We start from the raw sequence: 12,759 nt of genomic DNA, 5'->3' as shown, positions 1-12,759 counted from the left end.
GCTAGCTGTGTGACCTTGGGCAAGTTACTGAACCATTATGGGTCATAGTTTGCTTCTCTGTAAAATGACAATTTAAAGAGATCATCTAAGGCTCTTTGAGGCTTAAAATAAATCTTTGTCAAAACAAAACTTAAAAAATATTAATAAATAAAATATAACAACTTCAAATCACATAGGTTGATTTGATGGCAACTTTTAACTACCAAAAACTATACTAAGTTAAATTCTTCTTGCAAGAACTTTGCAAGTCATTTGAAAAATAGAATTTAAAATTAAATTGCATCCCTTAACCTAGCAATTTCTCAGTTAATTCTTAATAATAGTAATGAGCTCTGTATTTGGCACTTAGTATGTAAAATGCAAATAATATTTCTTCCCAGCTTTTCAGAAGGAGAGGTGAGGCTGGATAAGATTGTCAGTTTTGTGCTCTTGCTACTTTAAAAGGAGCTTTAGCTACAGGAACACAGTGTGGGAATAGAGAGCATAGATCTAAAGGAAAAAGCTATGCAAACATGGAGGATGGTAGGGAGGGTCAGTGAGGAACCCTCAGTGGTCCTTGTGGGAACAAACTGCCTAGGATAGCAAAAATTAATGCAGGAGCTAAGGGACTGTGTTCTGGATTTTTAGCTAGGGCTAGTATGAATAGCAAGGGTTTTCTCCAGTAGAAATCAGCATTTTTATTTTTTATAAAGAGTCACTATAATACATGACAGTCATTGAAATAATTCATAGCTTTAGAACATGGTCCTTCCTTGTCAGCCACTAATGCAGGCCATTTTATGATCACATTCTCCCCCAATTTAAAAATTGTCCCTATTTCCTGCCTCATTTTCCATTATTGACCAACTCTATGGGATACAGTCGACCAGAAATTTTGTTGGGTAAAGGAAGACAGGGTCAGGGAATAAGGTGGGATTATTATTAAGCTACTGTTTATACCTCAGTAAAGCAAAAAAGAAGAGTTACAAAAGCATGACAGACAGACCTGAATTAAAATTCTGGCTTTGCCAGCATCACGTGTGACCTTTGGAAAATAACACAATTCTTCTGATCCTGTTTCCTAACCTGTAAAAATGGAAACAGGGATACCTATCATGCAGTTTTTATGGGATAGAACTTAGTACCTGATTTATTGTAAACACTCAAAAAAATTTTTTTAAATGTCTTCCTATTAGTTTGGTCTTTGCTTATATCTTGCTTACCTTCAGGACACATAAATGTTATGGAGAAATGGTCATAAGGGTTGAACAACAAAAGTTTTTTGCCTACTGCTCAGCATGACAACTCAGTTGAACAGGTTCTGCCAGGATAATATGAATGTGTATGAGATTTAACAGACTGGTCTAAACATTCTTATTTCAAAAATGCAGGCATTTAAACTATTTGATTGAAAATTAAAGCAGATTCTATTTTGAACAATATATACTGTACTTTTAAAGGTTATATTAATACTTGTAGGTACTCACCTTAAAAATAATAGGAAAGTTGTTAGAAGTCAGGTGTTCCATTAATTGACTCTTGAGTGTCTTCAATATAAGAGGAGGAAACAACTCAAAGCTATGTATAATCCAAAAATTACTTTTCTGTGAGTTGAATGTAATCAGAAAACGTCTCATTTTGTTTCATACCCTGGCAACTTGTCTGGGGATCAACAATTGCTCAAAGAAATATGAGGTAATTATAATGTGCTAATAGATAATTAATTGGGGATTGATTCTGTAAAGCAAAGTAAAACATTTGTTTTATAATTTTATGGTCCTTAACTCAAAATCACCTAAACTTTTTTTCCCTCCATCAGGTATAATGGGTCTCTCCCAAATGGCGATAGAGGAAGGAGGAAAAGTAGGTTTGCTTTGTTTAAAAGACCTAAGGCAAATGGGGTGAAACCCAGCACTGTGCATATTGCTTGTACTCCTCAAGCTGCAAAGGTAAAAAATATATATATATTGAATTAATTAACTCAGAAATTGAAAGAATTTATATTTTGCTTTTATTTCCTAGCATTCCCTTCACATTCCTATTTCAGAAATTCCCCTTTGTTTAAATTGGAGAAGAAACTTCGGAGATATAATATTTGAAGAATATGTGGAAGGGGAATCAAACTTTTTTATACACAACAAACTCAGTTCAGGAAGTGGAAATTAGAAGAAAACATTCCTTTATTTTTGTTTTTTTAAAAAAGGTGGGGTAGGTTTGGGGGCGCTTTACCTAGTATTTGGATTGTGTGGCTCTCTGCCCTGAGAGGTAGGGAATTCTGCTCTGTTACTAGAGGGGCCTGGCCAAGACTGGGTGAAGAATGTTATATGTGTATTCAGGTATCAGAAGCATTTTTGGATTAAGCAATTTTTTTAAACTAAGGGTCTTAGCTAAGAGTCCATGGATGTTTTTGGTTTTACTTATTTTTTTCTTTTTGAAGAACGGGGTGGGAGATTGAACCCAGGACCTTGTGTGTGGGAAACTGGCGCTCAACCACTGAGCCACCTTGCTCCCCTGAGTTGGTTTTTTCCTTTGTTTGCTTGTTGTTTGTTTTTAGGAGGCACCAGGGACCAATCCCAGACCCCCTATGTGGGGAACAGCATTCAATTTCTTTAGCCGTATCTGCTCCCCTAGTTTTACCTTTATTTTATGGCCCTCATAGCTTTTTAAGTGATACTTTGAATAAGTTAACCTCAGTAATTGTTTAATTGAACCCAAACTATGAAAGCTAATAGCTAACTGTATCCACAATGTAACTTTTCAGTCCTCTGCCTATTTAATGTTTCTTGCCCCATCTTCCTTTCCCTACCAGAATCTCCCAAAGCTGGACTACCATTTCAGGACACTTGGGCTTGTACTAGAGTGATAGAGGGAATTTCACATCTTTACATTTCCAGTGATTTCCTCTATTCCCAATTTTATAATATAGACTAAATTGATAGTATTGAACAAATAAGAAAAATTACAAAGAGTGCCTTAATTTCTAGGAGTACTTATCTACCTCAGATGCAATAATTAATGCCCAGGATGTGTATTAATATTATAGCATCTCACGTATATCTTTGGAAATTAAGCCAGAGACAGTAAAATTAACATATAATGCCCTTTTTGAGGTCACAGTTCTCCTTACTGAAGCTAATTGGATTTTAGGCTTTGTTTTATAACCAGTTTGTTGTCTAAAACAGACTCCTCAAGTCTTGACTAGGCCTCCTCTGTTACTACTTGGAAACCAGTGAGTGAATATAGAAAAGAGACTCTCGGTTTAGGTTTTTCTTTCTGCTCCTGTGCAGAGAATGGGTATGCTAATAACCAGGTTGTCAAGGTGCATGACTTACTGATCCAATCTGAGGAACTTTTTGCAGTGTTTCCCCCAGAAAGACTCTTGACATTTTGGGTGTGACAGTGAACTATCCCATGTGTTTCAGGATGTTTAATATTCTTGATCCCTACCCACTAAATGTTATTTGAGCCCTCAAATCATTGTGACAGTAAAAAAAATGCACTACTCTATTTCCAAATGCCTACCTTAACAACTGATACTAGATAGACCTGGTGGAGAACCACTATTCTCGGGAGATGTTTACCTCTATAGTATCCAATTCTTCTCATTTTACTCTGTCATGCCTCTTATGTTTTCAACGTCTCATTTTCATCCTCTTTATCAGATAAGAATAACCTTAGGGATTAAATATTGAATCTTCTTTCAATTTTGCAGGAAAGTGTGAGTGAGGAAATGAAGAAAACTAATTGTTTAGTCTGGCAGTTATTTAGGATAAGTAGTTAAAACCCTCCCTTCCAGTCCATTGAGAACCAAACTTAACTTGATATAGTTCTCATTCTCAATGTAAGAGTGGATTTAATAGATTAAAAAAGAAACACAAGACACATTATAATCAAAGCATCCCAAAAAACAGGTTTTAAGTTATTACGGATTCCAAAGAATACTTAGCAGTTATTAATTGAAAAGTCAATTGCTTAATGTTGAGTTAACAAAGTAATTTTAATTTTAAAACCTGTATAAAACAATTATGTAATGTTTATGAATGCATAAATATGTAGTAAAAATAATAGTATGCTTGGGAATGATCAACACTATTTTTGAGTGGTTACTTCTAAGAAGGAGGAGGAATAGGGAGGGAAATGTGGACAGCCTTGAATATATCTGTAGTTTAATTTCTTAAAAAAAAGTCAGAAGCTTTCATAAAGCTGGGTAGTTGGTACCCTTGTGTTTATTTATTCTCTGTATATTTGAAACTTTCACATTTTAAATTCATTGTAAATTTCACAATATTAATCTTAAGGCAGTTGTTTTAAGGCTTTATTATATTTTAGATAAAAAATTGAAACCAAGTAAAATTTTATAATGCCCAAATTCTAATTAAGAAACTTTTTTTTTCATTTGGTTTCTTTGCTCTTTATAATCACTCCTGTGTGTCTTTGTATTTATTTTCCTTTTACACAACCTGTTTCCACTTCCTTGTGCAGTGACTAGGTTTTTTCCTCTTCTGATTTTCTCTTTACCTCATTTATATACACAGAAAACTTCTGAAAACAAAACTAAAAGTTCTTTTTAACAATATTTTTAGTTTTGGATAAGTCAGAACAGTCGTATTATATCTATTTCCTTTTGTAATGTTTAATAATTCCATGAGTTTTTTGTATCTGGCACACTGTGTGGCAAACACTTGTCATCTGTCGAGTCACAAAATAGTTAGGAAATCATTTGACTGTTTATTTTAAGGTTAACTTTATAACTCTTTGAATATGTCTGATACACTTAGTTTTTTTTAATACACTTAGGTTTTTTTAAATGAAAGGATTCTCAAATTTGATTGACCTGCATGATTATTTTTGCCATTTACTCTTTCTTTCTCAGGCAATAAGCAACAAAGACCAACATAGTATATCATATACCTTATCTCGGGCCCAGACGGTGGTGGTTGAATATACTCATGACAGCAACACTGATATGTTTCAGGTATTATAACATCAGAATATTTTTCCTTTAAAAAAAAAAAAGTTTAAAATCTACCCTATTGGTGACTTTTGCTGTGATTAAATAAAAAGTTATATTTTAATTATGTATTTCATTAAAATATATATTGATTTCTAAGCCCCAGATATAGAAGTTAGTATAACACGGTTGAGAGATCAGCTGTGGAATCAAGATCCTGATAAATGTTAATTAGCCATTCTATGTCACAGTTTTACTATTCTGTGTAGACTGGGTTAGTTGCAAAGTGTTTAGAGCTATGCCTCATAGGAGTAAGCACCCAAAAAATATTAGCCATTATTCCAAAAGAAGAGACCAAGAAATATTCTGTATACATTTATGGGTTTGTTTGTTTGTTTTTTGCTACTTCCTCCCACTTTCCTCTTTATGCAACAAAAAAGTACAGGCAATTTCTAATTATTCACATCATATATGTGAAATCAAACTTGTTTCTCAGGCTTATTTGCCCAAAGCTACCAGTGCAATAAAAGTGTTGTTTTCCTTCTCATTCTTTGTATCAATCCAGTGCTGATGTTTTTATAAATGAATAGATACAGACCAGGCAAACTCAAAAATGTAAACAAAATTCATGATATTTTTCCCTTAATATTGGAAAGGCCTTTTTTTGGGGTGGAGGGAGAACAGGCAGGGGAACTTAAGTAGAATATAAAGAACCTGATATATGTTGCTTCTAAAATTATTAGCCCAGTAGTTTTTCTGTATTTCTTTATTTTACAAGATTAAATAAAGGTGAAAAGGCTTGGAGATATCTTTAATTGTAATCAATAGTAAAGTATTTCTATGAAGATATTTCCTTGTCCCAAACCTTTTAATAGAACAGTTTCTTTTAAGAGTAGTGTTTCTACAGTTAATATTAGAATCTGAGGGTTTTGTGTTGCTTACTAATGTCTTCCTTGCTTTTACCAAAAATAAAATAACATTCCTAATGAAGGTAAAGCTTTAAATCTTAAGAAAAACCTACCACAAGACTTTAGGATAATTTTCCACATTTTATTTCACTGACAACTAGTTAAAAATGAATGTTCTTACCTTTTTTTAGATTAAGATGGTACCTAGATATTTAATAACAGACTAGAATTTTAGTTTTAGAAAGTAGTGTATGTTATAGTCTACCCCTTGTTACTGAAATCCTGAATGGTAAAGATTAAAGAGTTGGTTGGAGAGCAAATGGATTAAACCAGGCTTTCTGAATTGTGGAACGTGTCTTCACCATCTTATGAAGGACATCAAATAAGTTACAATATTTTTGATTGTACCCTTTTATAGGCAGAATACCTATGGAAAATCCATACATTTCTACATCAACATATCTGAGAATGTAGCAGAAACTACATTGACCAACTAGCCAGTCTTTAAGGAACTGGTTTATTAACATTCTAAAATTGCCTGTCTTCGAAGCTGAACAAGAGCATTTATTGCTGAATCCAAAAAATATTCAGATTCTAACTCTACATTTCTTGTCACTATGAAGTAAATAATGGAGACATTACAGGTTATCTATTTGTCTACATGATACATTGGTGGTCTAAGTAAAGACAGACTTTCAATTGAGTTGGAGAGGGAATGGGGAAAATAATTTATTATAGTGTCCTTTTATCTGCACTCCTTAAAAGTTGGGTAGAATTTTGCCAGTTCAACAAGTAGAAAAAACATTCTGCAAAAGAGATGGCAAGGAAGAGGTACGCAGTATGGTAAATTGATAAGTAACCTTTCTGGAGCTAGAGTATGCTTTTATTTGAGCAGATAACAGGAAATTAGGCATGATGGTCATTTCTGATCCTGAATGTCAGAAATATGAAAATAAAAATTTGGGTAGGCTGTAAGGAACCATTGAGATTTTTCATCAGATGCAGGAGAGTAACATGATAAGATTTGCATTTTTAAAGCTAGTAGTAGCAATTAGAAGAATTATTATTAAAGTTTATCCTAACAAGTCATTTTTTGGCATCACATTGTAACTGTGTAGGTGTTTTCTTTTTATATATACTTAGGATTTCTTCTTCTCACCTGTCATTACCAATATTTCTTTGAGGTTGTAAATCTCTAAGGCCCAGATCAAATGTTAACTCTTTTGGAATAATCTCTTTTCTCAAATAAGTATCCCTTCTGAGTATATTGATTCTGAATATTAATCCTCAATTCATTCCTTGGTCTACATCTTTTGACTCCGAAAGAGCCTTTTATTTTAGAAAATAGCTTTTGTTTAAAATGCCTGAGAAGGTTTTCTTTGGATATCATTATCCTAAAAAGGGGTGCATCCAATCTAGTTTATTTGTTAACCAGCCTATTTCTACCTAAAACTATCCAAAGTAAATAAAGACTTTAAAGCATGAAGTGTTTATCTAAAAATGTGCTGATATGAGGAACTCCTGAGGTCAGGCTTATGCAAAGAATGACATTTTAAGAGACATCATCTTAATATAGAGGGTTATTAATTTTTCTCAGTACCCATATTCTTCAGTTTTATGAAACTACTTAATAACATATACATTAATGAGCTGATAGTTTTTTAATGTTTTCTTTAAAACTCTGTGACACTTTTGTTATCTTTCCCATTGATTTTTTTTTCCTTTTCAAGTTGCATTTTTGAAAATGAAGCTAATTTATTTACTATCTGTTACTTCCAAAATAATATTTAATTCCCTAACACCTTATCCCATCTAGAACTCTTAACTGGGAATCTTGTTTTTGAAGAACCAGGGAAGAAATCTGAGCTTATAAAATAAGTGCCACAAAGTCCATGCACTGAAATTCTTTTTTGTGTCCCCTGAAAGAATCCCCTTAAGTTCAGTTATTTAATTTCTCAACCCATAGCAGAATAAGGATAGCTGGTTAAAGGAGGGTCATACTACTAGAGACAAGCATGTCTAACAGCAAGAAATGATAACCTAAGTATACATAGGCCTCAAAGCATGCCTGCGTAAGGCTTTCCCTTAAGAATCAGGAAGTATGATCCTTTAAAGAACCTGAAGACTTCACTGCATTTCAGTTTAATATAAATGCTATCATAGTGAAATGTCCTGGAGTCATCAAAAAAGATTTACTTATGTTCAGTATATTCTTCTAAAGGAAAGTGAGTAACACTTGGTAGAATTTTAACCCTTTTTGTCATCCAAAAGGGTTAAAATTGTCATCTCCAGCCATCTAGAAAATCTTAGCTATCTTTATATCTTCATTCCCTGAGGGTTTCATTTATATCAAATCAAAAGTTTCCAACTTGCACTTTAAGTTAATTACTATATCAGAGAAAGTCTGACAGATTAGTTTTCAAGGGTATGGATGCCCCCAGAGTTAAGTATAAGTTTGAACTCTAGAAATTTCAGAGACTTAATATTTTTACCTTATCTTGCCTTTCTTGAATAGGTTTTCCACCATATTCCTTTGAATAGATTTATAGATACTTCTTTTTTCCTTAGATTGGCCGGTCAACTGAAAGTCCTATCGATTTTGTAGTAACTGACACAGTTCCTGGAAGTCAAAGTAATTCTGATACACAGTCAGTGCAAAGCACTATATCAAGATTTGCCTGTAGAATCATATGTGAACGGAATCCCCCATTTACAGCACGAATTTATGCTGCAGGATTTGACTCATCAAAAAACATCTTTCTTGGGGTAAACACTTTTTTCCTAAGAGATGCATTATTTTATACCAGTTTCTCATTCCACACTACAAATAAGTGGAAACTCGCCATTCTTAACCTTTCTAGGAGAAGGCAGCCAAATGGAAGACATCAGACGGGCAGATGGATGGTTTGACCACTAATGGAGTTCTTGTTATGCATCCACGCAATGGGTTCACAGAAGACTCCAAACCTGGAATATGGAGAGAAATATCAGTATGTGGAAATGTATTCAGCCTGCGTGAAACCAGGTCTGCTCAGCAAAGAGGAAAAATGGTAAGTACTGAGATGTAGCCTCTTGTTTAGATACAATAAACACTTAGAATGAGTTGGACTAAACGCATTATATATTCCAAGAACTCTTAAATCTATTGCTGACACAGTACTTACTATCAGATACTGGCTAACAAATACTACACTAGAGGGTAATTTGTTGTATTTTAATTTTTTTAGTGAGGACACTAAAAATTTATTCTTCTGTCATACTTATGTTAATATATTTTAAAATATTAATTTTACCTGGTATTTGCATAATTAAGAATATAGACTTACTGATTAGCCAGATGTTTTCATCAAAAATCAGCTTTTAGGAGGCTGGAAAGAATATGGTCCTGCTTAATATTTTATTCTTGTTTTCAAGCTAATTTTTTCATGGCTGTGCTCAGAGTTTCTTAAAGTTTAGTAATAATCATAGGAAATCTAGTTTCTTGAATAAGCAGCACTTAAGACCAAAACTGTGATGTGAAAACCCAAAATCCTATGGTGAATAGTTTTTTGTTTGTTTTCTTTTTTCCTTTAGGTGGAAATTGAAACCAATCAGTTACAAGATGGGTCATTAATTGACCTCTGTGGTGCAACCTTGCTATGGCGTACTGCAGAAGGACTTTCCCACACTCCTACAGTGAAGCATTTAGAAGCTTTAAGACAGGAAATTAATGCAGCCCGACCTCAGTGCCCTGTAGGGTTCAACACACTTGCATTTCCTAGTATGAAGAGGAAAGATGTTGTAGATGAAAAACAACCATGGGTATATCTAAACTGTGGTCATGTCCATGGCTATCATAATTGGGGAAACAAAGAAGAACGTGATGGAAAAGATCGTGAATGTCCTATGTGTAGGTCCATTGGTCCCTATGTCCCTCTGTGGCTTGGATGTGAAGCAGGATTTTATGTGGACGCCGGCCCTCCAACCCATGCGTTTAGCCCATGTGGGCATGTGTGTTCAGAAAAGACAACTGCCTATTGGTCCCAGATCCCACTTCCTCATGGTACTCATACTTTTCATGCAGCCTGTCCATTTTGCGCACATCAGTTGGCTGGTGAACAAGGCTACATCAGACTTATTTTCCAAGGACCTCTAGACTAACAGACAATTGTCCTGCAGGACTACGTTATAAATTTATAAGCTAAGTGATTTGGGATTTCCAACCTGTTGTCCATATCAGTTTCTCTGTTCTGATCATTTGCATTAAGATGAAGAATTTTTTAAAACATTTATAATAAATAGTAGCAATTTCTTAGCAAAAATCTGGGAAACTCAAGCAAAGGGACTTCTGAAAGTACAGGACTTCTGAATTCAGAGTTTTGGAGATTTATTTTGGGGAGAAATAGACATAGTCTTAATTTGATGCCTTCATTTTAGTGTTTTTGAATCACCCATCCTCAGTGTTGAAAAATTGTTTTGTATAACTGAGGGTACTGTTGGTTCAAACTATGTTAGTTTACATTTTGTTGCAAACATTGTAAAATACAGCAACATGTATATTAACATTTTTTTCTATTTATCTTTATTATAGAAACTGTCTTAGAATGGTCTTGATAGAATAGTGTGATAGCAATGGTGTCACATCCTTGGTGTGAACGGTAGTTTAGCGAGCATAGTTCAAACATTTGCAAGACTGGGAAAGATAAGAGAGCATCTCCTTCTTCACTCTGTCCCCTCTCCCCATCTAAATATGAAATTTTGTAGATTAGAATACTTTGTAAAGCCAAATTCATATTAATTACCGTTGTGTGAGATGTGTTTGTTTTTAACCACATTGAAGATAATCAGGAAAGGTTTTTTTCTTGTTTCTTTTGTGTGTAGTACTATAACAAAAACATAATGCTAAGTCACATTTTTATATGCTCCTTTGAATATGCAATTTAATCTAGATTATCTATTTTTCTCCCGTGATAACTAATCTGTTTTTAGTATCTGCATTTGGCAAGTTTATTTTTTAGATATAAACTGTGGTTCATCTATTCACTGTTTCTAGGAAAAAAAGCACTCCCATGAGAAAAAAGATAAAATAACAAGAAAAGAGATTGGCTTGATTTGCTTTTAGGAAAAGAAGTGTTTAATTAATTACTCTGTATTTGACCTCATCTGGGCATTAGAAAATCTAAGGAATACAAAGAGTTGAATGACAACAGTACCCCCTTTAAAATGCTAGCAACCAACCTTAACTGTAGGTTTGAAGCTTAAGGTGAGTTTCCAGTGTGAGCCAAGTAGATGTTTGGCTGGCAAATGAGCACCAGTGACATCAGAGTTAAAGAACAAAATTGTGTTGCCTTTAATTCTTTAATTCCAATAAGATTTTTGCTTTCAAAAGTGAGAGAACGTCTCTCTCCACCCCTCGCCCTTTTTTTATTGCACCACAAGAAAAATATAGGCAGTTGCACTACAACAAACTCTTTTGTGACATTTGTAGAAATCAATGCACTTTTAGATTAGATAGAATTATTTTTTAATCTTTTGATTTGTTTTCTTTAGTTTGAAAAGTTGTATGATACTTAATTGACAGTAACAAATTTTTGTATGTGGTAGCACAGCTTTAATTTATCCTATAATAATGCTGTTCTGGATTTTCTTTTGGTTAAAAAAAATGTTGCTTAGAAGCCATGAACTATTTTATTTTATTTCAACTGTCAGAATTTCCTTGTTTTTAGAAATGATCATTTGGGTTCACTCAGGAAATGCATGTCAGGAAACTTGTATTATAAGTTTACTAGTTATGTATCGGTAACTGCTGTTAGCCCCTTTTCCAAAGAAATATAATTGATTTTGAAGTTTTCTAGATTCTACACACCTGTGACTAATGCAAGGAAATCAAGTCCTGTGTTGTATTTGTTCTAATCATTTCTATTCAGGCTATACATTGTAGCTAATTTTTATTTGCAATTAATTTATTCAAACTAAGTAAATACTTTTCAAAACATATTTGAGTTTGTCTCTGTGACTTCGTTTTTTGCATATCTGAGAATGGGAAACCAGAAGTGAAAACCTGTGGACAAACCTACCCCATACTCCAGAGACTCTCATTTGAAATAAATTAAGAGTTTGCATTTGCTGTTATAACACCGTAAAGTCTCTGGTTCTCTTGGGAAAGGATCTGTTACTTATTAATAAAGAAACTTTGTTAGGATTTAGTAATTGAAGGCCTTTCTAAGTTAAGTCCTACAAGAAAATTGACTCTCTGCACTTTGCCTACTAGACTATTTAAATAGTGCCTCCATGGAAGAAGAGATGTGATGTGGGGGCATTTTTGGGACTTGGAGTTGTCCTAAATGATATTACAGGGACAGATGTTGGACATTATATATCCTGCCATAACCCACTGAATGGACTGGGGGAGAGTGTAAACTACAATGTAAACTATAATCCATGCAGTGCAGCGGTGCTCCAAAATGTATTCATCAAATGCAATGAAAGCACCGCAATGATGAAAGAGGTTGTTGATGTGGGAAGATTAGGGGGATGGGGAGTGGAGTATATGGGAACCTCTTATATTTTTTAATGTAACATTTTTTTGTGATCTATGTACAATATAAGAACTATTTAAAAAATAAATAATGCCTCCATGACCATACAACGTTCATGTTCTTCCCAAAGTGCCTACCTTTCCTACTATAAACTGGGGAAAAATCTGTTTCATTTTTTAGCAAATTCAAATTTTAAAAATTGAGGTAATTTAAATCATTAGGTGTTTTTCTGTTTGAGCTTTTTGAATATTAGTTTTGTCCATTTGTCATTGCCTAATAAATTTTACTTATTCAATTGTATTAAAGGAATGTCCATATTCTGGCCAAGGAGGAGAAGTTGTATTTAGGTCTCCTTTATGCATTCTCAAGAAAGGTAATCTTTACAGATTAGCTCTTTCATCAA

The 12,759-nt window shown here is 33.8% G+C and overlaps 1 protein-coding gene across 5 annotated transcripts in view; it reads left to right on the top strand.

Moving 5' to 3' along the window:
• The window catches only part of PELI1 (pellino E3 ubiquitin protein ligase 1), a 61,228-nt gene extending 48,765 nt beyond the window's left edge, over positions 1–12,463 (top strand). For all 5 annotated transcript variants that reach the window (XM_058278672.2, XM_058278673.2, XM_071208866.1 and 2 more), the window contains 5 exons: positions 1,799–1,928; positions 4,853–4,954; positions 8,407–8,604; positions 8,700–8,888; positions 9,412–12,463. In XM_058278672.2, coding sequence (XP_058134655.1) covers positions 1,799–1,928; positions 4,853–4,954; positions 8,407–8,604; positions 8,700–8,888; positions 9,412–9,978 — 1,186 coding nt within the window. In that variant the 3' untranslated portion in view covers positions 9,979–12,463. The remainder of the gene's footprint in view (positions 1–1,798; positions 1,929–4,852; positions 4,955–8,406; positions 8,605–8,699; positions 8,889–9,411) is intronic.
• Positions 12,464–12,759: the final 296 nt, after the last annotated feature.

Source organism: Dasypus novemcinctus, chromosome 17 (assembly GCF_030445035.2).
Source record: "Dasypus novemcinctus isolate mDasNov1 chromosome 17, mDasNov1.1.hap2, whole genome shotgun sequence".
In the NCBI taxonomy this organism is placed as follows: domain Eukaryota; kingdom Metazoa; phylum Chordata; class Mammalia; order Cingulata; family Dasypodidae; genus Dasypus; species Dasypus novemcinctus.
Note: the sequence above shows the minus strand (reverse complement) of the source record. Positions and strands in the feature narration are given on the sequence as shown.